This window comes from Trichoderma citrinoviride (assembly GCF_003025115.1).
Source record: "Trichoderma citrinoviride strain TUCIM 6016 unplaced genomic scaffold BBK36scaffold_14, whole genome shotgun sequence".
Taxonomy (NCBI): Eukaryota; Fungi; Ascomycota; class Sordariomycetes; order Hypocreales; family Hypocreaceae; genus Trichoderma; species Trichoderma citrinoviride.
In genome coordinates this window covers 496,698-524,095 of record NW_020194722.1, presented here as the reverse complement: position 1 = coordinate 524,095, position 27,398 = coordinate 496,698, and the positions used below count along the sequence as shown (strand labels likewise).

Genomic DNA, 27,398 nt, shown 5'->3' with positions numbered 1-27,398 from the left:
GGTTGTAGGGGCACAATAACGGTGTATCTGAGATGAGCCGAGCCAAAACGTTGCCTGTATTTTCCAGTAGTAGAAGGCTCTGAGCAGTGAGGCTGTCGTACTCTGTAGAGAAGTCTTATAGCGGCTCTGCTTCACCGAGCTCTCGCGTGTCAGCTTATGGTGTTACCATCACCACAACTACAGTACTACAAATTCATAACTTGCCTTTCCTTTTTCTTCCCCCTTTTTTCTTTCTTTTTCCCTCAAACAAACACTATATCTTTCCGGTGGATCTCTCGCCCACCGCCCACGGTTCGTCTCGACTAGTCCCATGTCTGATTTCTCCACAAGCATCGCGAAAAGCGCTGTCTCAGCGCTCTCCGGAAGCTCAACCTTCGCTTCCGGCGTCATGAATTCAGCTTTACCTGGCCTTAGACCAAGTCTATTGAGATTTAGGCGTCATCCACTGCGAGTCTTTACATCAGGGTTTTAGACATGTCCTGCTGGCACCAACGAAGATAGTTTCTCGACTACAGGAGTACGCCTGTGGTCGAGGTGGCTTGTTTTTCAAGAGGCGTACGCACCCTGTCGAGAACCCATCGTGATAGGGGCTCTCGACTGGCAGCGGAACGCTGTGAGACAATCCAAAAATGCTTTTGTAGAGGAAGGGATCAGGATGGATTTCGAAAAAAGTCTGGAGTGTTGCTTCCAACTGGGTCCTTTTGACGAGCAATGCATTGGCTGGAAATGAAGTCTGAACTACAACCGTATTACCCTTTCAGTAGATGCCCCCGGATCCAGGAGGAGTTCAGGCAGTATCTTGAATCCACCCCGAACAAGAAGCACATCTCGAAGGAGGAGAAGCTTAAGCTGGTGGCATGGCTCGTTGACCCAAACGCCAAGCCTACGTGCCAGAAGGACTACAGCCGCCGCAACTACGCCCAGAAGACGTACAGATGGGACGAGAGCCGCCAGGAGCTCTGGGCCATGGCGAAGAAGGACAAGGGCGGGGATCGCATAGTCATCACGGTGGATGAAATCCTAGATGTAGTGGAGCGCGTACACACGGCCAACCACGGAGGGTGGGATGCAACTTGGGACCGCGTCAGCCGCAAGTACTGCGGCATTGTTCGATCCGACATCATCTTCCTCGTCAAACGGTGCGGCCTGTGCCAGTCGGATCCGCGAAAGAGGGCAAAAGGAGGCCAGGCTCAGTCCCCTGCTTCTACCACTGCCTATGCTTCGACTCCGTCGCCTCCAATGACACCCCCTGAGCCTCAGATCGAGTACGACGAGAGCTCGTACGACGATAACGAGGACGGCGAGAACGAGGGCAACGACGTGATCCAATACTGGCAGGAGCAAGTGTGGCATCAAGAATGGATGGACATGCAAATCGACCCATCCCTGCTCCCCTATTACGACTATTCCGTGGGCGAGTCCTCGAGCAGCGGCAGCAGCAACACTTATACCTACGATTTCGGACAATAAGGCTGTGGAACCACACGACTCCACGAGCTACCACGATCAAAACAGAGTTGGACAACATGTTGAGGTGGTGCTGTGGAGGAAGAGGTCCAGGCGGATGCGTCGTCAGCGTGCTGGGGTCGTGCTCACGGGAGAGCCTTGATGGGGCAATGGCCTCCGAAATACCGCATTGTTTGGCTGTTTGGGCGTGGAATCAAAGGAAAACCTTGGGATTTTTTTGTTTTCTGCTTTTTTGTTTCGGACGTTAGCTAGTACTAGGATGACCAGATTGTTACTCAATTGGATGATTTTTGTTTCATGGTACCGCTCTGTTCTCCTCTTCCGTGCATCCTGACAATGGATAGTCCCCGCTGAAGACTGCTGCAGAATCGTTGACAGTTGCCTCTCAACGAATCGTCGTGAGCCTCGCCCCTGGTGACCCAGCGAGTGAGCCCCCTGGTGAAGTGAAGCTCCACGATGCATGCTGTCAGGCTGCCAAGGGAGAGTATCCATACTTATACCTTGATTGAAGTTTGAAGAGGAGAAGCAAGGGCCAGGGCCCCCGGGATGAAGAAGTCTGGTGACCATGACCACTCTCCCGATGGCGGAGTCTGTGAAGCAACTTGATGAGAGGCGTACGCGCGCAGACAACAAGAGTCAAAGGCGGTATGTCAGAGTCTCCCCAAGGTGGTCATGGGACAGGAGAGATAATAACTGGAATGTAGTAGTCAACCGCAAGAGTGAGCAGGGGGGAGTGTATGGCTGCCCAGCATGTTTGAGGACTTCCCAAGCGGATGTTGAAAAGAAGGTTCAAGTTTCGTGGAATCCTCCTCGGGGCTGACGAGGCCCTTTTATATCCCTCCCTCCTCGTCCCACGATCTCTGGCCCCCCTTGAACCATGTGACTCAGGGGGGCCGGGAACGTGTTGGTCCGCGCCATGACACGTATCGTGCTGCAGCTGTTGGATGCCATTGGAGACGCTTGGAATAGTTACACGGAGCTTGGACATGTGTAACTTGACATCTCACGAGGACGTGACGCTTTCAGCCTATAAGGGGGGGTGCCCGGCCACCCCCCTGACGGACCTCGTGGAAGTGAGGCCTGAGAGGTGGTTCACGGACATGTTCCGGAAAGGTCTGGCCTCCCGGTCCACAGGAATAATCTGTTACGCCCGTTGAATACGTTGAAGGCTGATAAACCTGACTTTGATATGTCACCAGAGCTGAGTACATGGGAAGTGAGAGGGTGGTCGTGTTTGTTGCGTCGTATCGAGGTGATACACCCCTGGATGGTGGATTTTGGCAAGTGTGGTATGATTGTGGCATTCCTTTGATTTCGATTGGTCTAGATGGTGTGATTGATACGTTTACAGCTGAACAGTCTCCTCGACCAAGCTTATCTTCTGGGATTGCAGCCTTCTCACTTCAAGCAGCTTGGAGGAACTCAGGGATATTGATTAGTTCATAGTTTTTAGGCTGTGGCCTTCTTTGGCTGTGATCTGACCCCTGTTGTCCATGACATACGATAATACCCCTGAAATATTGATTGTGGCAACATTACCGGCACTGGGGACGGCGAGTCGACGGGAGTGGACTCTGAGAGATGTTGTACATGTAGATGGGCCAAGACTCCACTGTCAACTTGCGTTTCCTCCAGTGTACGTGCAGAATTCGTTTCTTCAGGTGGTTCTGAACTAGAATCGCGTTTACTGCCCGGCCTTTGACAGTATCTAAGTAGATAGAAGATGGATGGAGCCCGAAATCAAGAAAGCCGTCAAGGTCAGGTTTTGCATGCACACGAATAATGGCAACACTATCCTAGATAGGAAGATACGTCAGAAAAGGAACTTAATTCTTGATGGTATGCTATGTAGGCTCTGACTTCCCAGCATCCTCCTCCTCCGAAAGGTAATTGTTGGGAAAGATCGAGCGCAGCAAAGTTGGAAGTCGCCTCAATATTCAGCTGCACTGACGACACGCCATATGACACATCAAAAAAGCCAAGTCCTGCGGACTTTATTCATGCTAGGGCAAGCCTGACGGAGCATGCAAGGCATCATAGGCGTCACGACGATCCCAAAGGGGGCGAGAAGCCTGCAGTGTTTTGACATTCAGGTTAGTGAAGAGAGCCAAGTACAGCTATATATGTATCAAACAAGAGTCATAATATAACTGGCAGATCTATTAAAGAAACATTGGACTATCATACACATATCATGGACGTGTATAGCACCCCATTTGCAACGAACTCTATGTAGAGCTGAAGTTCATTCTCCTTCAGCCAATCATACTCATCAAGCCCCTGAAGCTGCAATAAGGACGATCAGCATGAAATGTCAGGTCATAGAGGCGCAACGAAGTCTATTGGCAGGCAGCCTCAAACGAGAAATAAGAACATATCAGAAAGGTGATCAAATCCACCTCTTGAAAGCAACCAAAACATTTGAAGATTCAAGGTCAAGTCGGCCTCCTCTCCATTTAGTCAGAACGCGTATGTGTCCGCTTGTGAGGCTATCACGCCCAAGTAGCATGCGCCAACCACAAAGTCCTGTTATTCCAGGTGGGATCTGAAATGACAACCGAAGAATTAATGTTGAGATCAACAGTCGTGGCCTCCTTTCCGTACTCCGGCCACGATGCCAGCCCCAACGGCCCAGCATCCGGCACTCCATTCTTCGCAAAGCCAGCAATAGCATGCTGCATAATGCTCGCCACATGAGGATCAACGCCTGCAGCCGGTCCATCATAGAAAGTATACGGGATGTCACTTGCATGGATAGCCGGAAAGACTGAAAATTGCCACGCATAAACTTCCGTACCACGACTGATCGTCGACTGAAGCAGGGGCTGATGAGCCGTGGCGAAGTACATCTCATTCGCCATCAGAATCTTACGGTCGAGATCAGTCGTGTATGGTTGAGAGCCATCGTACACGGGAGGGTAGAGAGTATCAAGTACGTAGCAAGCGTCTTTGTCTGTGATGAGCGGGTTAATGACCCGGAGTCTCTGTACCAATGCCGTGTCGTTGCCAATGGTTCGAGGGTCGGTGAACAAAGCGCCCTCGTAGCTGGTGTGAGAAGACAAAATTGGAATGTTCTTGGCAAAAGAGCCATTGAGCAGCAATGGGGCTGGAGGGCCGGGAATGTAGTCGTTGTCGACGGATGGGTTGAAGGCAAAGACATTGTAAGGCGCAGCTCCTATCTGCTGGATATTGGCGGCGATAAGGGCACTCGAGGGGAGCCGTCTGGCTTCTTCCAACGAAGTGACGTTGAGAATGGAGAGAAACGTCTGAAAGTTGCTCTCCTGCTCTGCAGGATCAATCAGGGTAGTCAACGGGACAGACTGTACGATGGCCCTCTTGAACGGAGGAGCACGTTTCCCCTCATGAGCAAGCAGATGGTACATGATGGAGCCCGCACCGGCCGACTCGCCCATGACCGTCACATTGTCAGGGTCTCCTCCGAATTTGGCAATGTTCTCCTGCACCCACTGCAAAGCGAGGAGTTGGTCGTGTAGGCCGGCATTGGCGGTGCCGTCTGCCTGCAGGGATGGTCCTGCGAGGAAGCCAAACGCGCCGAGGCGGTAGTTCATGGCGACCCAGACAATGCCATCGCTGCCGTCTTCCTGAGAGGTAGAGATGATGCCGTTGGGACTACCCCAGGACTCTTTTGTTCCACTCACCCATCCGCCTCCCTGTTACTTTGATTAACTTTTTGCACAAAAGCTGGGGGTTGAGATAGAAGCTCACATAAATCCAAACCACCACCGGGGCCTTTTTCCCATGTTTCTTATTGTCAAAGACCTTCTTGGGGACAACCACATCCAGGACCAAACAATCTTCTGTAGTTCGAGGGTCCACCGGCTGCGGAGTCGTGTTTGCAATAGCCTCGGCCTCGGTAAAGTTGAGCGGAAGCTGGTTGGTTGCCCATGCCGCGACAAATTGCTGTGCAATAATTGTCCAATTGGGTGAGATCTGAGGGCATGTCTTGCCGACGCTTCCATCTTGTATGGTCGTCTTGACGCCACGGGGTGGAACAGGAGCTCTCCAGCGCAGAGATCCAAGGGGAGGTTCGGCGTAGGGGATGTTGGTGAAGTTGTAGGTTCCGGAAGTGTCCTGTGAAGTCGTTAGTGTAAGCCAGGGACAGGGCAATGTGGCAGTACGGACATTGTATGAGATGGCTCGATGGACTTGATATCCCAGATCAACAGTTGGGAGAGATGGTACGCTGGCGGCTTGAGCTGCCAGCGCAAATGTTGAAAGCAAGAACAGGTTCATTTGATGCATCGTGAGGGTGAACTTGATGCTGATGAGAAGCATTGAACATGTTGGGCTGAGCAAGAGCATCCTTATATAAACGCTTATTGTTTCTTTTCAATCACCTATTCGTCATCAAATCCATCACTGCCTTCTATTCAAGAGTCAAGTGTCGTTGTCTTGATGACTGACTATTTCCTACAACGGCATTACATCTTGAACCAGATTCGGTAGTCTAAGCTTCAAATCCCTTCCCAAAGCGGCAATACAGATCCAGGGGCACGGTCGAGCGTGACATGGATCAGCCTGCCGCACTAGGCTCCGAGACAGCCTTGAACAGCTTGGGATCCCAGTCAAGAGCCAAATTTCCAATTCCGATCTGGGTTATTAATGGCTCCTAGCTTTACCAATCGTATCGTGTATTGCCCGATACTACAACAACCCACTGTAAGGTTTGTGTAGGATCTAGATGCCAGTGAAGAATTTTTAGATGTTTCTAGAACATTATAGGGAAGACTATACATTGTGTTGTATAATACTCTGCTGAAATGAATAAGGCTTCAGGCGGAGTCGGCTTCTCTGCGGAGCCCGACGATAGCGTGTAATGACGACAAGTATAGGCAGCTGTTGAGATGCGTCACCAACTATGTATATCAAGAAACTCATTAAAAAAAGGCAGCTATGTGGTCATAAAGTCTTGTCTTTTATGCTTTGGATAGTCTCTCTGCTCAGTCCCATCATCAAGGACAATGCTCTGGAAGGAGTATGTATATACCGAACTTCCATTGATGTATCGAGGAGTAACAATCTCTCTCAACCAGATGATGACCTCTTTCACTTATTACACTATATTGTTAAACTACGATGGTTTTAGAATGCTGCTGTTAGAATAATTATGTTGTTGCAATTTACAGCCTGGCCCGCTAATTCCTCAGGCATGCCTCACCTCTGCTTATTGTGAAGAGTCAATAGCATGTATGATACAGCGAACAACAACAACAACAACAACCGTAATCAACGACCACACTTTGCAACCTCGACACCAGAACTCAACTTCTCCCATCCAACCTATCTAAACCATAACTCCAAACTCACCAAGCCAAATTCCATCAACGAATCAACTCCCTCAAAAGACAACCTCCCAGAGTACTACAACACCAAGCACTCTCTCCAATAACATCCCACCCCAACTTCCCCAAGCACAACATCCAACACCCGCCAACCCAACCACAGCATACGCTACCACGCAGCCCATCAACCAGATAGACCCCCCATCACCCTCATCACAGTCACACAGCCCGTCTAATCCTCCAACCAACACCTCTCCTTCCCGGCTCCGTCCCATGCCCCATCCTCCCACCACTCGAGCAAATTCACCGATGCAATGCTCCCCCCCTTCCCGATGCATCTACCCGCACGCAAACGGCCAGAGAGAATGCCCACGAGGTGGGCTAGGCTGTGGGATACGCGTTACTCATGTAACAAGCACAGAGGCACATGTCAAGTCATGGGCTACGCTTGGCATGTGTTTTGCATACGAGGTTTCGAGTTGATGGCGGCTTGTCACCTGTGCTCTGGGCTGATACACGGAGAAGTGGTCCGATTCCCCGCTTGGCAGAGAATCGAGGAGAGGGGATTGAGAGTCATACGAATCATGCACCGTCTTACGAGATACGTGTGTGTCTCTGGCAGGGTTCTACGTCTCACTTACATGCGACTCACTTACACGTAAGGTAGGTCTGCTCAGCACGCAGAATGGGAATTCCACTCGCCATTCTCTTTAACGAAGAAGACAGTCCAACTCTTCAATGACAATCATCAGAATAGTCAATTATAATAAAACAAGATAAAGGGACTAGTGAATACTTCATACATCACAATCCGAAGCCATCACTGTCATGCCACGTTGCCAGCCCAAGCCAAAAGCACCAACACATCATCTGCAACAGTATCATCCAAGTACATACCCCGTTGAAAAGACAGGGCATCGACTAACCGAAAGGAAAGAAGCAAAGGTGAACAAGTACACACGGCAGATGGCATATCGGGTCTATAAAAAGAAGAGAAATGGATACTTACCATGAGAAAAAAGCGAAAAAAGAGAGGCCAGTATAAACGAAACGGCCGCACATCGGCTTCCCGACGCGGTGCGACTCGGGCTCGCTAAAAACGTGGGATTGTGCATGTCATTTCGGATACGTCTTTGATCGTCGATCTATGTACTTGTTCTTTCTTGCATTGTCCCGTGGATTTGAATGGGTATGCTAGGGATATGTCGTATGGCGATGTTGCATTGGCGCGGAGCGTACATGTAAACACCGAGGTGAGCATCGTGAGAATCGCATCAACGGTACTCTGTACTTGTGAATGAAAACCGGCTCTCGGGCGTTTCATCGAGATAACACGCACACATAGGCATGCTGCATTCTTTCCCAAAACTAAATCCAAGCAATTCGACCTATATAGAACACAACTTCTCTACCAATGGCTTCCAAAGTCAGCTCGGGCACGAAGCCGGGCCGCGGATACGAACAAATTCGGCAACGAGACGCTCTTGGGCATACAACTTTGCCACTTGGGTATAACAGTCGTTATCAACACTCTCCATTATCATTACGACAACGCAGGCATAAACAGCCAAAAAAGAACAAATCGCAAGATTCGTAGATGACAGGATGATATCAGGCCATTGAGACATTATGTCTGCTTCGCACGATGCAAAAGCATCTAATGGGCCATTGGGAGTGCGAAGCTATTCTAACTGCTGCAACCTCCCAAGATACCTAGTCGCCGACTCGCCGAGCTCACGCATCCCCATACTTACCGAGGTATCTCAAAACTAATGCTAGGTGCTCCAAATCCCAGCAACAGCGAAATCTCACCATCCGATTCTCATCATAGATGCTCAGAATGCACTTTGCCTTTATACCACTTGAACAAACCCTACATTTACCTTGTAATCCATAGCTAAGGTATCTACATCCATGCACGCATTCACCACACCAACACGATCCAATCGTACAAACAACCCAAGAGACACACATCTGCCGACGCATACACGTACATACGAAGCGCATAGTACTCATCTTACTCACCTACATACCGCATCGCATCACCAACCTATCCCATTCCATCAACTCCGCGAAACCCCATCAGTGAACTTGCCCCCCAGCCCCCCCAGCCCGCGGCCCAAGGACCCGTAGGTAGTACGTACGCCCACGCAAGTAAGCACCGCAAAAGGTGAACAACATGGCTTGTAAGCCCCATCTCCCCATATATATGTACGATACGCAGTACTATATCCATCTCTATCCGCCCATCCGCTCATCCGTATCCGCATCTCACTATCGGCGAGGAGCAATAAACAAGGCAGAAATAGTCACTAGAAAAAGAGTGCATTGATAGGTAACCAGGAAGGCAACGATGGCAGCAGTGAGACTCGAGCAAAAGACGAACAAAGCAACCAGAACCAAAAACAGCTCACGTATAAGCCGACCAAGTATCGCAACATCAAGCTCCATCCAAGCTCTCACAAACAAGGACACGTCCATCGACAATCGGCCTATCGATTTGAATGCTACCAAGAAAAGCTCCACGATACCATCTCCCCCCTCCATCCTCTCTACAGCTACCCATGTCACCCACACCCACACCCCATACCTGTACCAAAACGATGTAGCAGCAGCAGCAGCAGTAGCAAGCAGCAGAAGCACACGTCACATTCAAATCAAGCACTCAAACCAAGGAAGCAAGCTGCTGACAGAAAAGCTCTGTTCTATTTCATTCATTTTTTGTCACCAAGTAAATCCATCGCTCGCTAGTATCCGATGCATCTGCTTTTCTTTTCCACTGTACCACCACGTCACCTCTCTATGCTCCTCATCTTCTCCCATGCTATATCAATTATTATGCTTTTTTATTTCTTCTTCTTCTTCTTCTATCTGTTCCCATTCATCAAGTGCGAATGACATCTTCTGATGCATCGCGTCCTTCTTTTTCTTCTTTTCTAGTAATCGTTCCCATCCCAGCTAATCAGAATAGCTCAACTAGTCCAGTCTGACGTACAGCGCAGTGCCATATGACCAGCTAGACAAGGCCGTCCCGAAACCGGGAAAAGCTGTAAAGAGTGTAGCAAAAAAAAGCAAAAAACTCCAAGGGTGCTATGCATGTCCCATTTCCCCGCCCCAGATGATTGGGGTGTATGTGTGTGTGTGTGGTTGTTGTCTCTTTTTAGTGTATGTATGTATATGGCAGGTGTGTGTCTCGTGTCGTGTCGTGTCCGTCTAAAAAAGACGGATGAAAAAAACAGAATTATGCACGCTTTTCTTTTTTTTCTCTCCCCAAATCATGAGCAAACGCCGACCCCGCTTATCTACAGGTGGGTGTTGTGGTCTATGTAACATGATGAAAAGAGCATGTCGAGAAAGCAAGGGTGACGAGAGATGGGTGTGTCTGTCTCCATGCGCGCTGCCTCGCTCGCCTGCCCGGGTTGATGAACAGACGAGGTCATGGCATGACATGAAGCGGGAGCCCATCTCTGCGGTGGTATGTCGGAAGGAGTGACTAGAGTCGGGTATCATTTCGTTCGAATTAAGCAATAAGTCGTTAAAAAGTAGTTGTTTCGCGTGAGACAGTGTGTGCCGGCGCTGCAATGTTCTATGTTGGTATGGTCGTCAAGTCATGGGTCAATATGCCAGTAAGGCGTTTCGTCCAGAAAATGCTGAGAGATCCAGAGCCGGAGAAACGTAAAAAAAATGAAAATCCAAGAATGCGTAAAAATGTAAAGGAAAGAAGAGGAGAGGGTTCAGAGTCGGAGCTTTTCCGCAAGGTTCCTCCAGAACCGCGGCGTCTTCTCCTCGCTTCGAGCTCGCACCATGTAGGCATCCCGCTGCATGGGCCCGACAATGTCCTCGTCGCCGCGGCCGGGGAACTTGCCCTCGGCGTCCAGAGCCTCGAGCATCTGGGGCACCGCGCTGGGACGGCATCCTCTCCTGCCGCGCCACTGCATGGCCGCGTAGATGTCGTCGTTCTGGCTCTGTCTCGAGCCCTGGCCGGCGGGATGGGCGCTCTCGGAGCGGCCTCGCCCGCGGCCTCGGCTGCGGCTGCGCGAGTTGGCGGAGCCCGAGATCATTGGCTGAGTGCGGCGCACAATGTCCGTGTAGTGAAACTTCCACTTGCGCTCAATCTCGGCCCATTTGGCCTCGGTCAAGCCGTACGTCTTGCTGGTCTGGCCGTAGTGCTCGCCGGTGCGCACCAGATGCTTGGTGTAGGCGACGCGGGCGGCGTCCCAGTCGTCGCAGAACTTGGTGACGGACTCGGCGGTGATCTCCTCGACAGCGTAGGGCATGGGGGTGATGGTGAAGTTGGCGTGGCCCAGGCGGTCGGACCACTCGTCCTGGTCCTGCAGGATGGACGGCGGCAGCGGCAGCGGCAGCTCGGCCAAGACAGAGACGTGGCGGAGGGAGGAGACGGACGGCTTGGAGGCGAGGGACTGCCGCGGGGTCGGGACAGCAGGGCGAGGCGAGTGGACCTCCGTGACGGCCGACGACGGCGCAATGCTGGGCGACTGGCGGGTGGGCGACGACATGGACGACGACCGGCTGGACGCGGCGCCGGACAGGACGTTTTCCAGGCTGCGCTCAGTGGTGGGCGACGTCATGAGCCCGGTGATGCTGTTTGCCTTGCGCTGGGACTTCCACCGCGCGATGCTGGGGAAGCGGTGGCCGATGCGGGACGTCAGGGCGCCAAACGTCGACTCGCCGCCGATGAGGCGCTTCTTCTTGGACGACTGGGCATCGCCCGAGAAGTCGCTGTCGCTGAGGAAGCCGAGGTCGTAGTCAATGTCGAATTCGCCCGTTGTGTCTCCCTGCAGCAGCTCCTGGGAGTTGTTGAGGTGCTCGCATGCATGGTCGCCTACTCGCGAAACAAAGATATGTCAGCCATAAATTCCGATATAACCAAATTGAAGCCGCCTCTCTCCTGAGTCTCCATCAGATCACCACTCACATAGACAGTACATGCCAAGGTTGTCGCTCAAATCATCGTCGTAGTCATCGTCCTCCTCTTCCTCCTCCTCCTCTTCTTCTCCCTCCTGCTCATGCTCCTCCTCTCGTTCTTGCGGCTCTTCCTCCACCACGTCCGGCAGCTGGCGAATGCTCGACTTGGACGCAGCGGCGAGCTGGGCAATGGGCGAGGCCGGGCCCTCCTGAACCGGCAGCTCCAGGGACGAGGTCGAGCTGGAGTAGCGCAGAGGAACACCGCGGTTGGAAAAGGTGGGCGTCAGGGGCGAGGCAACGTCCGACGAGGAGGAATTCGTGGTGTAGTAGACATAGCTGAGGTCGCAGGGCTCGAGGCTGACGCCCTCGTCCATGGGCGTGCCGCTCTTGCGATCCTGCACCAACTGCGGCAGCAGCAAATCTCTCAGCTGGGGCGACATGCCTCCCTCCCGCTGCGGCGAGGTCGAGGGAGTCGGATGTCTTGCGTTGGCTGGATTGTATGGACGGGGGTGTTGTATAATATCGGGGAGACGGGATTCAAGTGTGCGGGATCTGGTGCTGCGTGGTGGGATGTTTTTCGCTGTGTGCGCGAGAGCACCGAGTACCGGAGCGTGTAGCGGTACTTCAAATCTGTAGTACTTCGAGTCGATATGGCAGCGGAGGCAAGCAGATACTTGTGTGGCGACTTCGTCAGGGAGGAATGTCGACGGCAATGGCTCTCTCGTGGGATTGCAAAAGGATATATTGTGTTGATATGGTCTGTCTGACGGCTGGAGGACTGGAAGCAAAAGACGAGAGCCAGCGCAGGCTTACAAGAAGGCGGGAACAAGCACGTAAAAAAGAGTCACGGAACGAAAAGACGACGAGTGGAGCCGACGATTTTGCCTGTGTGGCAGCAAGGCTAAAAGGTAGGTGCTCCGGACGCTGCTGGCCCAGGCGTGTGGTAGCAGCAGCAGCAGAGCGCTGGAGCACTGAGGGGGCTCCACCGGCAGGGGGCAGGCCAGGCCGCCCAGTTGGCCCCGGCCGCACCTTTTTAGCACCCTGGGAGCGCTACAGGCCTGCGGTGCGGGACAGTACAAAGTACAAGGCGCAAAGTACCCGGCTGCTGGTAGGCGACATTAGCGTGGGTGGGTAGCACCAGACTGGACTCAGATGGACTTCCTTGGACTGGCTCTGGCTCTGCTCTGCTCATTGAGGCCTTGCTGGCTTTGGGACCCAACGGTACGTACTTTCGTTGTACCCTCATTGAACTTCCAAGGGCCCTCAACCTCCCGTTGTGATGCCCCCCCGGCTGCTCCTCCGGCCTCCTCAGGTCTCCTCAAGGGCCTCCGTGCTGGTGGTACGAGTACCTTTGGGTCTCAACTTCAGGTTCTGTCTGTTCCTTTGGCTTCCAGGCCGTTTCGACTCGTCCTCGTCCTCCAGCGTTTCTGTGCGTGTCTCTTGTGCTCCTATCGCTCCCCCTTCTTCCAGCCATCTCAGGCCTGGACGGCAACAGTGGCGTGTATCTGCGCAGCCTGAAACTGGGCCTGCAAACAACATGATATGAAATCCCCGGCCTTGTCCCTTTGGGTGCCCAGTACGGAGCTTTTGGGTAGAAGCAAGTCGTAGCAGAAAGACACTCGGACATCAAATGACTACCCGCTTGCTTGCTTGTCTCTGCTCTGCCAGTCTGTGTCCAGTCGTGCTCCCATCTCCCCATTTGGTCTACAAGTACCGCGCAGCGACTACCGGCGGTCTGCGTACCACGGACCCGGAAGCACTGCCAGCGAAGCGGTGGCGGGGCTGTACAGAGTACTCCGTCGTCATGTCCTCACTCGGCCTTTTGATGGCTGTCCACCTCAGTCTGTCAGCCTGGATTGACCACTGTGCTGTGGCGAAGGAAGAAAATTCAGCAACATCCATGCCATCCATCCATGGCTGAGTTGGGCAGCGCGGCTGTGATTACCAACCTGGAACCCTATTGTTAGAGACAACAGCGCCAAATGGCATGGATGGGGGACGAGATTGAACAGAGCACGAGACCGCTCAACTGCCGCGGCCATGTGCTAAGAAAAGAAACAGCTCGCTGAAGATGATCGGCTCTAAGCGCCCACCACGATGTTTTTCTCTAGAGTCGAGATACATTCGGACATGTGCTGGATGGCGTGTTTTCTGTGATGTTTGTTTGTTGATATGCCCGTATTTGTTTGCCCATCTGCTGGCTGCATGGATGTCGTTTGTTGTCAACGGAACAATCGTTATGCGCGCGCGTGGGCAAGCACATCTGGCGCATGTAAAGATACAGCGGGCGGCTTAGCGAGCACAGCGCTGAAGCGTGCTGTAAGTCCCGGCCTCACCACCCTCTCGGTACTTTGGAGCTGCAGCTTCCGTCGTCGAACATCGCGCTCATGCAGTGAATCGACGCTCATGCTCGCATCAACCCAACATCGACGTCAAGCCGCTGCAGCAATTCGGACATTGACGATCTGTCCATTCCATTGAAACTTGATTCCGATGCCGTCGTCCTTTCCCCTCACCTGCCCGCCATCCGTCGCCCATCACCGCTCTTCTTCCCTTCATGTCCTCCTCCCCATTGTCTCGTCATCCATCATCCCACAGCCTCCACCAGACGAACAACAAACTCCCGCTCAGCAAAAATCACCCGAAAAGTCGGACAACAGCCTCTCTCTTTCTACGCCGGCCCCCGTCCACGTGTTGCCGCGCTCGCATTGGGCGGCCTGAGAAACCCGGTGTGATGAGCTCTGCTCTGTGGCTTCCTGGCGATGCACGCACATGCAGCCGTGATGCAGCTGCAGCTTCAACAGCGCGCATGCAGCCCGTCCAGCCTCTCTCTGCCTCTCGCCGTCTCTCCCCACCCGCTTCTTCCCCCCCGGTCACGGTGATGGAATAGCCGCCTTTCTCCGTTCCTCGTTCATGTCTATTTTATCGTGTTGACGCTCCCTTTCGCGCTTCTACTGGCTCCAGGCCGTCCTCGTCTGGATTCGATGTCCAATCATGCTCACCCTTGCCCAAGCCCAAAAAAGATGCGTGATTCCGGCCTCGCTTCGTGACGGCCTCCAGCCTCCTCCCACTGCCCCGAGGCTGGGCCCAGCAAAGCACCGCCTGAAGCAGGCTCTCACGCAGAAGAAACGAGACACAGCCAGCGGCAAAGAGGGTCGTCGACCGGTGGGAAGCGAGACGCCAGCACTGACGCCGGCACTGACAGCCAGCCCAGCCATCGCCAGACGCCGGAGCCTGTGACCATGCCGAGGAGGGGGAGGTTGAACCACTGGGCGCGAGAGGCTCCCAGTCCGTGATGCGCCGCACGTGAGGGCCAGAATGGTCAGAGGGCCATCTGACGTGGTGCGAATGCAACCAAGGCTGCGTTTGACTGGCGATCCCTGCCCTTCCCTATCGGCGAAGCCATCGCGGCCTGTCTTTGGCCTACTTGACGCTTGTTTGCTTTGATTGCTCAGATCCGACCTCTTTATATCGTCTTCAGGCCCTTGTATCCTACAAGTACATCTGCCGTCCGCTTACGAACTGCTCCGTATGAAGTACATCATCATCAAATGCCATATCATATCGCGCTGCTTGCACGCGGGCAAGGCCTCGGATGCAAGTACAAGTACAGCAAGACATGCATCGCTCACATCCATCAATGTCACACATGGCGCCAAACCTCGCAAGCGACAACGCAGATACAACTTGTGTCCGAGTACAGAGTCTGTCTGTCCCAATGACATCGCGGCTCCCTCCCCGGCCCCTCAGAAGCGCCCCTCAGGCATCGCCCACCGCCTTGTCTGCCAACGGAGAGAAGGGCGCAGAGAAGGAAAATACTAATAAGAAAAATAGAAAATTATGGGACAACGGCGGCGGCCGAGGAGCCGCCAGCAAAGGCAGTCATCCAGCGCAAGCAGAATCCTGAGCCCTGGGGAAACTCGGGGACACGCAGCGGGAGGCTCCTCCGTCTCGCCTCGACCCATCTCCTCTAGGCGCTATTTGGCATGAAGCCAAACCCGGTGGCATGGGCATAGCATGGGCATAAGTTCATGGCAAGGGCCGGTGCTGGGTAAGGCCTGTAGCCGGCATCGCTCGCTCTTCAGGTGACGAGCGGCCATGGTCTCCCCATGCGACCCTGGGCGAGCTTACTTGCGCCTATTTTTTGCGAGAGTCCAGGGAGCACATTCATGGCCTCGGCAACGCTGCTCTAGTGCTCTACGTGTAAGTGTCCTGTCCCTCTCCAACAGCCAGCGTCAACGTGTTCCTCCGAAGCAAGAGACAAGCAGCGGTGACATGCCACCAGACGGGGCCCGTACCCAAGCCTGCTGCCCGTCGCCCGTTCAAGCTTCTCGATCCAGCCCTAGCACAGAAACACAGGATAGCAATTGGATCAAGCTTCGACGTTCCGCTGCGATTTGCTCGCAGCCCTATGCCGCTTCCAGGCCTAGCGCCACGCTCTGGATGCGAAGGGTCTCTTACCCGGACGCACGTCTGGCACACCGGCTCTGTTTCTGATGCGGAAGAGCACAGCTAGCAAATCCCGACTTTTGGCTCTTGTACACGTTTACATTCACCCTGGCAAAGGCGAGATGCAAGGCTTGAGAAGCAGCGAAAGAGCTCAGAAAGATGGAAAGAAAGGGCTCCAAAGAAGCGGGATGGCAAGGGTCGTTTGAAGTGGCTCCGCCGTCCCCGATGCCAACGCAATCGGTGCCCTCTTCTTTGTCTCTCCCGCCGTGACTTGATCCCCGAATCCCAGTGACAAGCCTCCTGCTCCTGCTGGGGAAAATCCTCACAAGCAAAAAAGAAAGTCCGGATGGATTCACTCTTGACAATGAAACAGGGGAGGGAGGAAGCGATGGAAGGACGAGGGGCTGGTCTGATCACGGCTCAACCCGAGCAGGGGTCGCAGGTTCGAAAATTTTCTTTCCTTCCTTTTTCCTTCTCAACCTCTTCCATTTTTTTCCAACGTGTGATTTTTGTTTTCGCTTGTCGGTTCAAAGGGGGCTGGGGTTCTGTTTTGGCAACTTCTTGAGCCTCCTTTATGCTTGAGCCCTTGTCCTTTGACCGGGTGCGCCGATTTTGCAGTCAAGTCATGTCGGTATTCCTCTTTTTTTTCGCCTCCCCTATGCAGAGTCTGTTTCAGCTCGGCCTGGGGTCTCGCAGACGGGGACGGATGACATTCAATCCCATCCGTGGCGAAGGTAGCATTTGCCTAGACTGAGGAAAAGGGAGGAACAGAGAGTCATGGCATGGTCAGACGACGTGGGCACGAGTTGTCGAAGTCGGTGCTACTTGGATGGCATGTATCTGATGCTCCGTATACGTGCATCGCCTTCATGTTTGGTCGTAGATCAGTAAAGCCAACGCTTTAACCGTTGAACAGGAGGGACTCGCTTCGCCGTGCTGTGCAAAGGCGGTGGCATGATGACTGACAGGACAGGAGCAGGACGGGACGGGATTGAAGAGGACCGCTTTAGGGATGCACGAAATACGAAATGCTTTGCTTGCACACGCGTATTTTTCAGCGGCATTCTACATACTTTGCAGTTGTAGACACTTTTCCATGTCATTATGATATCCCACTTGGAGTCGATGGCATTCTCCCTGCCTCCCTCCCCGTACTCCGTTCTCCGTACCTTGTAGACTAGTACCTTACTCCGTAGCGTTAACGAACAGACCTTGACCTTGGCCTTGCCTTGTCCAGATACTACCGTAGAAATCCATGAAATTCGACCGACGCTAGGTTTGGTGGGTCTGCCAAGTCATCTTTTTTTAGTACCACGCTTTTCTACTATAGGAAAAGGCAGTTAAAGTCCAGTACATTAATCAATCGCGCACCGCAACACGCTTTTACGGTCGCAAATAGAAGAAAAAACACTTGCAAACTAGCAGACTATTTACATTTATGCTGTGCTGCAGTGCGCATAGGTCTTTGGCTGTAGGATTGGGGTTGTGAGGGTTAGGCAGAAAACAAAGGTACGTGAGCTTACATAGTAATATAGGGTAAAAGCATGTACTGTACTTTGTACGGCTTTGCTTGTTATCGCCTAGCGTACACGTGGTCTTGGTGGCCCACCAAACCTAGCGTCGGTCGAATTTCATGGATTTCTACGGTAGTATTCCCCTGCCGATTGGGGTGAGTAAGCAGACAGCATCTCCCGGGCATGGGGTAACAAGAGGGCCATCTCCGGAAGATTAATCCCAGTCTTTTTGGATGCTTGGGCTTTGTCTCGGCGATAGCTTCGATGCTGCTTGATAGAATTGGATCATACTGGTGGGTTTCACGATACTAAAAGCTATGCATTTTGGCTTTCTCGTGGTCTTTTGCGACGGAGTTGGGACAAGAGATAGGAACGGATGGCACAATTGTGTCACATTGATACAAATATGAAGTTTGGGAGGTGGGTGTTTGATACCATTCTAGGAGTTTTGCATCCATCTTGTAGACTGGGTTGCAGATGCTTGTTACGAAGCTTGAGGTCTTATCAAGTTCATCATGTTATTGAAATCATGGTCTTGTTGCCTTTGCCGTACGAATAATGTGTTACGCGGATTACAGGGTACCTCCTCTGCACAAAAGAGCATCAATGGTAGCCCGCAAGCAGCAGTATCACTGTCCCATGTTGGAGAAGTCTATACAAATAGACTACACCAAAAGTCTCTGTGACAGAGCGAACCCTCATTTCAGTACTTCGTCCCACGCCCAGATTAGGTCACCAGTGCGAATTACCCCTCTAAGAGAGATATTCACACATAACACTTCACCTAGAAGAACTAAGTCGTCGCACAGCCTACCCGCGAGAGGGGGAACCACGGAGACGAAGCCCGAAACCCCAGGTTTAAGCGCCACTTACCATGCATCCGGTGTGTTGCCTCTCTTCGCAGCTCTCGTACAACACAGTACCATGCTCCCAACGAGGGGATTGTAACAGGCAGTGAGGGTAAACGTTAACTTGGATAAGGCGTACGCCTCTCTTGTCATTTCCCCCCACTGAGGCGGTAGACTTGTCTCTTACCTTGATGTTCTAGTGCCGCGAATAATAGTATTCCCATGACAGTTCGAGAAGGTAAACTGCTTGTTAGTCCCTTGAGCCACGTTTTTGGCATGTGGACGTGGCGCGAAGGCGTTTTCACTAGAAGTACTAGAAGCGGAATTTACGTTCTCTTTGGGCAGTTCGTTCTCTGATACGAGTAATTAGCCCAGTTCTTTGAGATCTTGAGTAGTTACTTCTGGAGTTGGCTTGTTCTTAGTCTGCTTTTGATGGAACTGGCTACGACTACAATGAGAAGGCGTTCCGGAAACTGTTGGCAAGATTGTTTGTATTACCGTTCAACCGGGCTGTTAGAACTAATTAGTCCTTCTCTACCTCCGTATGTGTTGGAGTGTTGCCACACCTGAAGCACTTTTGCATATGTAACTCGATGGTAACACGGAGAGATAAGCTCAAGAGCGGCTGCTTCCGGGCAGACATCGCGGAGATATCCTCGGATGGACGGGGACATTTTACTTGGCATGAGAGTCTGGAATCCACTTTTCGAGGAGAAAAAAGGGCTTCGATATCGTGCTGCAGTTGGATCTTGCGTTGACCACCCCGTGGAAAACGGCTCAGAGCAAAGTTGCGTCGATAGCCGATGGGCCATCCACACGCACCTTATCCTCTTGACCTTCTTACACGACGGATGTCTTTCCGCATCCTTTGCAACCCCCCAACCATGCCGGTGTCTTGCAGACACTTCTCCACAAAGTGCAGATACCTCGGGGCTCGAACTCGGGGCACCGTACAGTACTCCGTACCAACCGACACTGACAGCTACATTTCCCACATGTCATTGCTGAGCTAGAAGCATCCCCATCGCCGAACAGGCTTCTGCTCATCCGGCTTGCAGCACGCAAAGAAAAAAAACGACGCTTGCATCTCTAGTCGAAAAAGCAAAAAGCACATGCCGGCTCTTTGTCCTACCCTCCTCCCCGTCCTCGGCAGAAGGGCACACAGCCCTCGCTCGCGCTTTGTCCCTCCCGTGTGCCCTCAAAAGCACAGGGCAAAAGGGGGAACACAAAGAGCACGAGTTGCTGTGCGTCCATTCCGGTCCGAGCCGCATGCTGTGCGTCTCTTGAGTTGGCGGCGTACAAAGCCAATACCAAGCCAATACATACCAAGTAAAGAACCCCCCCCTTTGTGAGAGTCTGCCGGGTAGATTGTGCTTCCTGTATGAATTACTACGGGTTCCTCCTAGTTAAACCCCGTCTCTGCGCCGAGTGTGGCAGCTCATGATAGTACTCCGTACGCCGTCGTGCAAAACACGGGAACTCAGCCAAGCTGTTGCGCATCTCGTGCCATCGTTCGTAGCCTTGTGCCCTACCAAGTTTCCGTCGTACCGAACTGGGTGGTGTAAGTGGAGGGCTTGGGCCGGGCCAGGGCTGCCATGTGGTTGGCCAGTTCGCAACGATGGCGACCCCTCCTTGCAGGGCCGCGATCAGATGGGAAGCCCTGTGCCTGGCAGTAGTCGACCTCTTGTTTTTTGTTTCCTGCTTTGAGGGTGTTTGGGAGAGGCTGCCGGTATGGATGCAAGTGACGGAAGCAGTTCCTAGTGGATAGCGACTTGATCCATACAAGAAGACTTGGATCATTGAAGCAGCAGTTCCATGTACTATTTCAATTGATAGGAAAGGAATGAGTAAATGCAAAATGGACACCTAGCGGCCTAGATGGTGACATTGCCGCCAACTACTGGATCCTCAAACAAGTTTCCTCTACATACGGGGTTGCTCCATGAGCTCCCAGACAAGAGGCACGATGCAGTAGCCGTATCACGCCGTCATCGGAGCCTATCGGGGTGTACCGCAAGAAATGAATTGCCCGTGGAACATGCACACGGAAGGGATATATAATCGTGCTACTTACTGGGTACAAGCAAGGGCAGCACAAGGCCGCTGCAAAGTATCGAGGCACCTTTGCGCGCAGCGACCAAGGTAGGGTGTGGCAGGACCCAGACGAATGTGGCCTATCGAAAAAAGATCTTGACACATGAAGATGGCCTGAGTGCGAGCAACTTACAAGATTTGACAAGTGTTGAAGAGGATGGAAAAGAAGAAAACTCTGCAACGATGAGGCCGTTGATTGGCGATGCAGGATTTTCATGAACGGAGCAACTTCCGCATGGATAAATTCCTTTTCAACTAAACTTCTGCTCGAAAACTCCACTCATCCAACAAGTTGCCCGTCCCTGTATTACAAAGAACCCAGAGGTTGGACGAGAGCTACCTTGCAGTTGTGGCTTGCTCGGGCAGCTTCGAGGGGAGCTATGAGCACCATACAGCACCCTTGAGCAAGGATCTGGATTGCTTAGGAGGTACCTAACGGATGCTTCTCTTATTTTCAGAAGGATGAGCTTTGGGCTTTTAGGACAAGCCATGCAAGGCGCAGTAAGCCATCACCCTTCAGCTGGCCAATGGGCATTGCAGCGAGTGAAGCTGGTTCCTGGCGGCGTCTGTTGAGCTCGCTCCGAGCGTACCGTGACGATGCCCTCATCGCTAATGCTCGGCATCTGGTCTCCGTAATCGGTAGATACCTTAGCTCAATGCGTGTAATACAGGATCAAGAACGACTTCTACTAAAGATCATCACCATCTTTCAGCTGAGGGGTAGCTACAGCTAAAGAGCTCCAAACCCCGAAAGCTGACGACGCTCATGCAAGCCCAGAGAATCCCGGAGATGGTTACTAGCCATCCCGCGGCATTTTCACTTCCTTGCGTACCTTGCATTAGATCGGCCACGGGGGAGGGCTGGGCAGCGCTGCCATTTGTCGGGCCGGCTGAGGTTTGCATGGCCTTCCCGAGCCCAACAGAAAGCTTGAGTGAATAGCATCGATGTTGACGGGATAGACTACTGAGACGGGGCTAGCTGAGGTTTGAAGGAGGGGGAGAGGGTTTGATTTGAGGATCAGGAGGATTGGGATGGACGGGGAAGAAGCCGGGGATGTTAAAGGCGTCGGATGATGAATGGCATTGGAGCAAAAAGATGGTTGAACTGGATGGACAGAATCAATGGGCAAAAACGACAAAAAGAGAACCGACACCTGCAGGATTCGAACCTGCGCGTGCGAACACAATGCCTATGATACCTGTCGATAGCAGGGCATCGCCTTAACCACTCGGCCAAAGTGTCTACGGTTGGGGAATAAGTGCGGTATGCAGTGTCATATGGTATGTGCCCAAATCACTGCGTCGCCAACTCATCTCATCCTGGTAGGGACTTGAAAGGGACCGAGGGGGATGGGAAAGGTTGGAGTGGATTGATTCTCTCAAGTGTCCTAGCACCACAGGACCGGCCCGTGGAATACGTAGAATCGGGTTGCCTAACCTGTAATGACTATGATGGTCGACTGGTACTGTACTCGGAGTCTAGAAGAAGAGCAGACAGCTCAGCAATGCTCTGTCGGGTTGTAACATGAAGCCTTGTTCACAGGCCGTTCCTTCGACTGAGGAAGAACTCAATTGGCTCCTTTGAAATTTGATAGCAACGGCTTTTCTGTTGTTCTTTACATGCATTTACGTACACAATAACACTCAGAAGTGCAGAGTTTTCTCATGGTCTAGCATCGTTCATTCAATGACACAGAATCACACGCTAGACATGCCACGGCTGCTCCACTTGTGGCTCTGAGGAAAACTTCAAAGCAAACAAGAAAGACGCCGGTGATGGAAATATGGTTGTTCCGTTGCAAGCAGTGGTCCGTTATGTCATTCCATGCTCCGTTTTTCACGCACTAGCAAAAAACGTTTCCTCGACGGCGTCGACGGCTGTCTAACGGAGCTCCATCACCGAGCCCGGAGCGAATTTGCACAGTCAAGACAGTACTGGAACTATGTCCACCACCATGTGGGTTTAAAACGGAGCCCAATGGCTTCTTCCGCCGTCACGATGAATCAGTCAATCAATGGCTCTCGGTCTCTATCGGCAGCATTCCGTGAACGGACCCAGTCAACCGGAAAACTGGGCTCCAAGCCCACCGTTATCGCATCATCCCGAACGGATCTCTTGTCCTCTTATCCACCTCACCTGTGTTAGTGGTAGTAACCTATAAATATCCTACCGTGATGGTCATGGCTTGTGGACTTGCTCTCGACAGCTGGTTGGCTGGTTGTTCGAGCTGCGGGCTGGACCAATTCATACTTGAGTCGAAGAGGACCAGGCTCGATGCAGTTGTGTGATCCGACCCATCCAGCCAGAAGACCTGCTGCTGCTGCTGCTTGCCGGCGGATCAAGAACCCCGTCACAGCATCTGCGCTGGCACTCGAATACAGGCCAATCCGACGGCTGCCGAGTGGTCGTCGCCGTCTCTCAATGGCCGACTGCCCTCTTCGTCGCTGCACGCGTGTAAGCGAGAAGAGGTGAGAACCAAAAGCTTCCCTCTCACCGCTGGACATGGTGATGGGCTTGCAGCATGTGTAAGATTATGTACTGTATGTGAAGGCACTTCTCGCAATATCATTCGTTGTATCCGTGAATTCACATATCGTACAAGTTGTAAAAAGTAATAGAGGGCCGCCTTTTCTGGCCCTCTCTCGCCTGTTTTCTCTTCTCTCGTTGCCGCGACGTGTGGCGAGCTGTAATTCGCCGTCTGGCCCCACGACTTTTCCGGCCCTGTGGCCTTTTTGTCCACCCTTCCAGAGTACATGCACAATCATCACGGCGGTCATCTCATGCTAATGAAAAATCTCTGCAGCAAGCGTGCCATTGCATCGGCGCATTGCAGGCGTGCGTCTTTCCATAGGGCGAACCGTCGAGGCTGTGGATGGTCGGAAGCCCTCCCGCTTTTTGTCCTCTCTGTCTAATCGGCTACTACTAGTTCACGTCCAGCCCAAAGCCCTGCTTTGCAACCGCCAGGCCGAGGCAAATCCGTCCGAGTTTTCTGCTGCTGCTTATTTGGGGAGCTCATCAGCGAGAAGTCGCTTGTTGCTGCCCGCATGCCTTATGCTGCACAGCCTACATATATCACTTGCCGGTGGTGTGCTACAATATGCCAACGCCAACCGGCTTACAAGCCCTTATTCTTGATGAGTACCTTACGCATGCATGATTTGTTTCTGTTTCAGGTCAACATCATGGATGAACATGTCCCACTGAGCAGACGAAGCTGAGAGAATTGCCGGAAAACCACAAGAGGCTATCCCGAGGTCACTGCAATGAAGCGCCCCCCCCCCCAAGGCCGCCACGAACGGCGCCGGGCCAGATGAGGACCAACTGATAGCTGTGCCCGTATCGGTGTTGAACTTGCTCGCGTCCTACCCCCATCGTCTGGCTTCATCCAATCGGAGCTTCATCTGCCTGTGCTACAGTGACCGAGAAGGATCGGCGGGGGGCTTTCCCATACACTACAGTAGACGGCGAGTTGGAACTCGCTCACATACGGGATAGGTTGATGCTGAAATAACTTCGCATCTCCACGCCTTGCTGGAGACAACACACACGCGGCCTGAGAAGTTGGTGGGCAACAGTACATGTACAATGAGAATGACACCAGCTGTGCTAGCTCGGGGCTTGAAGAGATTTTCTCTCCGCGATTGTTAGACTGGTTTAGCTGGCTGGTCAATCGCAGCTACTAGAGGGGGGTGACGACACCATTACTTTTCGTGTAGTAGTAATAGAAACCGGGGAAAACAAGAAAGGAAAAGAGAAAGAGAGCTCGGACAAATGTCCTTGACAAGACTCTTGGTTCCCTGCAGTCTCCCCACTAGACACGATAGAAGTTGGATGTTACGGCGGGGGAGATTCTGAAAGATGCTACCATGCGGAACGAGGTTACAGAAGCTGTTGAGATAGTAGATGGTGTTCTTATCTCACGACGCAAATGTTACAATGCAATTTGAAGAGCAATAAGAGAAGATAAGAAAGTGGGAAATAGACAAAGAAAAAAAGAGGAGACAAGACGAATGGAGCCCTCTCTCATGTTGTAAGTTGTCGAAATGGACAAAAAAGAATGTGCTTGACCGAGACAGGGGTCGAACCTGCAACCTCCTGATGTACTTAATCGTAGTCAGACGCTCTGCCATTGAGCCACACGGCCATTTGATTATGCATAAGGGTGTTGTAAAGTGCTACATGGAGGGTTTGCATGGAGTCTCTCGGAAGGTGCTCACAACTCTCTTCGTTGAGAATGGATGATTTCACTTCATTCCCTCGGTGTATGTGTTGTTTGCTTTAGATGATTAGTCTGATTCAAGGTGGCAGAAGTCTCCCACGTCTGCTTCAGGTAATTTGTGAGCGTTGTGCTTGATGGTCGTGACGTGCTTCATGATGGGCGTGTTGATGGGTATGCATATCTTCTGCATCTCTGTCCTGGAAAGCAATTAAGGATACTTGTATGCGATGCAATGATGCTGTCTCAACCATCACGTCTCGAATATAAGATCAAAGTAGCTCTTAGCCACCTTCAAGTTGTTGACTATATTGTTCACTCAGTATCTCAAACTACCTCTTTACCCCCCATAACCCTCCATCTCCTCACCGATATCCTTGACCCGTACCTACACTTCAGTACAAGAACTCAATCCAACACGCTCTGTAATCTCGCCCTCAAGGACAGCATCCAGCCAAGCCTTATACGCAGCAAACATCGTCCCCTCCCACCTCTCACAAACCCCCCTCAACTTGACATACCTCTCCCTCACAAACTTCTCCCTCACCCCCCTATCCCCCTCCCACCCATCGACGACGCCCTCCCCTATCGCCCGGCAAATCTTCTCCAGACAAACGGGACACACGTACGGCGGCTGCCGCTGCGCCTCGTCGACACTGCCGCACCCCTGCATCGCGCACGCAAAGTACGTGCAGTGGGCCAGTCCCAGGCAGTGACACAGCTCGTGTGCCATGGTCACAGCCGTCCTCCCAAGCCATTGAGCTGTTGCGGCGCCGGCGCCGGCGGCAGCATCATGTCGTGCCGGGCGCGGTATCCCGCCGGGAGATGTTCTGGCTGCTGTCGTTTGTACTGCCTCGATGGCCTTGTCCAGGGGGCCGCTGGATCCGGTTCTTGTGCGGCGGGTGGAAGAGGGCTGCAGTTTGATCTTCTTCTTTGTTGGAGGCTGGGAAGATGCTTCAAGGCAGAGGCTGTCGACGTATTTGGCGCAATGAGATGCCGGCCATGCGTGGCTATCGTCCGGAGGCGCACACAGCGGCTGGTCGCGGAACAGCGAGACGGCAGCGATGCGGCTCCCCCCGTATGCCCTCCCGGCGGTGAAGATGTCCCCGTCTCCTTCGTACATGTCCAAGTCGAGCAGCATCATGATCGAATGCGCGTCTGCCGGGATGTTTTCCGCCAAGGCGTCTAGGACGTCGTCCAGGTTGACCTGCATGGGAGACACCCCGTCCGGCGATGCACGGCACCGGATTCCGAAGAGCCGGCGGCCGGGGGTCCTGAGTCCGATCCGGCGCTGCGTGTGGGCGGATTTTGAGATTGCGCCGTCGTACTTGTTCCATTTCTGCCATTGGAAGGGTGGTTTGAAGAGTTTGACGGGCATGCCGTGGAAGAAGGCGGACAAGTATTCCATTAGGTCAGTGATTTTGGGGGCCTCGGTAGCTTGCATATCGTGTTTCGATGTTGCGGCTTGCGTGCTGCGGACAGACCACGTCTGCATCTTGGAGACTTCTGGAGCAATGGATGGACTTGGAACGATGTAGACTGTCTTTCGCTGTGGAGTGACTGGATTCCGCGTCTCCGCGTCTCTCCATTCTCGCAAGTCCTGGGGCGGGCAGTCTGGGTCCTCGGCGAGGTCATCATCGGGGAGGACCAATGGCCCAGGGAAGGTCATTTCATCTACAAAGGCTTCTCTTGCCGTAAGCAACTCCAGTGTTTTCCTGACACGTCCATGTTCGGTTGCCGCCAGCAGACGCTGTCTCCCCGTTGCGCGTTTGAAGCCGACTTTGGACGCATGTGGTGAGGCGTCAACATAGACATCTGAGTGCCGGCAGACCTTTTCCATAACGGCCGTTAAAGTGACCGAGGTTGTGTCGAAAGTTGTCGTTTTCATGAAGATCATGGATGATGAACAAGGCATGAAGAATACATTGTGCACCTCGATCTCGGTGCTGCTGCCTGTTATTGACCTGGAGCTAACGTTGAGCGGTGTGGTGTATCTCCAACAGATCTTTAGACTCCAAACTCGTCAATGGATTGTATCACCCTTGGAATGCTTCTTCATTCTGTTTCTCGGCAAACTGGTTCGTGAATCATACAATAGCCCGTTCACTATATGCCGGATTTTCGTGCAATTTTCCGTGCATAGGACAGCCTGGGCTTCACGCGGCGGAGTGATGGCGTGACAAGGGTCGTACGCGCTTCTCCCCGTCTGCAGCAGCTTGGTGTCGGTCTGGAAGAGACAGATTGGTTGGATCATCCGGCCATGACAGGCTCGTATGAGCTTTGACATACTCAACGTCTCATACCTGCTGTTGACGATACTTTCGTATGGCGTTGTAGACGTCATAGCGGGTGAGGCCTTCAACATTCGCCCCAGCTTCGAGCTCCAATTGCTTGAGAATCTGCATGGGCTTGACCCCAGCATTATGCAGAGCGATAATACTCTCTTTCCTCTTTTCAATAACCATATTCCGATACCGACAATGCGCTGCTGAGGGAAAACCCGGATGGTTGTGCTCATTAGAGTCGTCGTTCCGGGTCCGTCGAATAACCCAGCGGGCGAGAGCATGATGCCGACTGACG

General features: G+C 52.6%; 4 protein-coding genes and 2 non-coding genes across 6 annotated transcripts; 1 reads left to right on the top strand and 5 right to left on the bottom strand.

Annotated features, from left to right (window-relative positions):
• Window positions 1-694: 694 nt before the first annotated feature.
• On the top strand, window positions 695-1,470 carry BBK36DRAFT_1183018 (hypothetical protein; the record flags this gene model as incomplete). The annotated part of the gene is made up of 1 exon (XM_024896333.1): window positions 695-1,470. The coding sequence occupies exon 1, from the start codon at window positions 712-714 to the stop codon at window positions 1,468-1,470; it is 759 nt and encodes a 252-aa protein (XP_024746469.1). The 5' UTR covers window positions 695-711.
• Window positions 1,471-3,959: 2,489 nt separating this feature from the next.
• Window positions 3,960-5,730, bottom strand: BBK36DRAFT_1183015 (alpha/beta-hydrolase; the record flags this gene model as incomplete). The annotated part of the gene is made up of 3 exons (XM_024896332.1): window positions 3,960-5,138; window positions 5,194-5,559; window positions 5,611-5,730. The coding sequence occupies 3 exons, from the start codon at window positions 5,728-5,730 to the stop codon at window positions 3,960-3,962; spliced, it is 1,665 nt and encodes a 554-aa protein (XP_024746468.1).
• Window positions 5,731-10,504: 4,774 nt separating this feature from the next.
• Window positions 10,505-12,136, bottom strand: BBK36DRAFT_1127112 (hypothetical protein; the record flags this gene model as incomplete). Its single annotated transcript, XM_024891462.1, has 2 exons — window positions 10,505-11,613; window positions 11,707-12,136. 2 exons carry the CDS (start codon window positions 12,134-12,136, stop codon window positions 10,505-10,507), a joined length of 1,539 nt encoding a protein of 512 aa, XP_024746467.1.
• Window positions 12,137-21,749: 9,613 nt separating this feature from the next.
• BBK36DRAFT_t170 lies at window positions 21,750-21,844 on the bottom strand. The gene has a single exon. It is a non-coding gene; the product is annotated as a tRNA-Ser (tRNA).
• A 2,822-nt stretch (window positions 21,845-24,666) lies between these two features.
• BBK36DRAFT_t169 lies at window positions 24,667-24,746 on the bottom strand. The gene has a single exon. It is a non-coding gene; the product is annotated as a tRNA-Arg (tRNA).
• Window positions 24,747-25,788: 1,042 nt separating this feature from the next.
• On the bottom strand, window positions 25,789-26,658 carry BBK36DRAFT_1102638 (hypothetical protein; the record flags this gene model as incomplete). The annotated part of the gene is made up of 1 exon (XM_024889169.1): window positions 25,789-26,658. A coding segment is annotated over one exon (870 nt), but the record flags the coding sequence as incomplete, so codon positions are not given.
• Window positions 26,659-27,398: the final 740 nt, after the last annotated feature.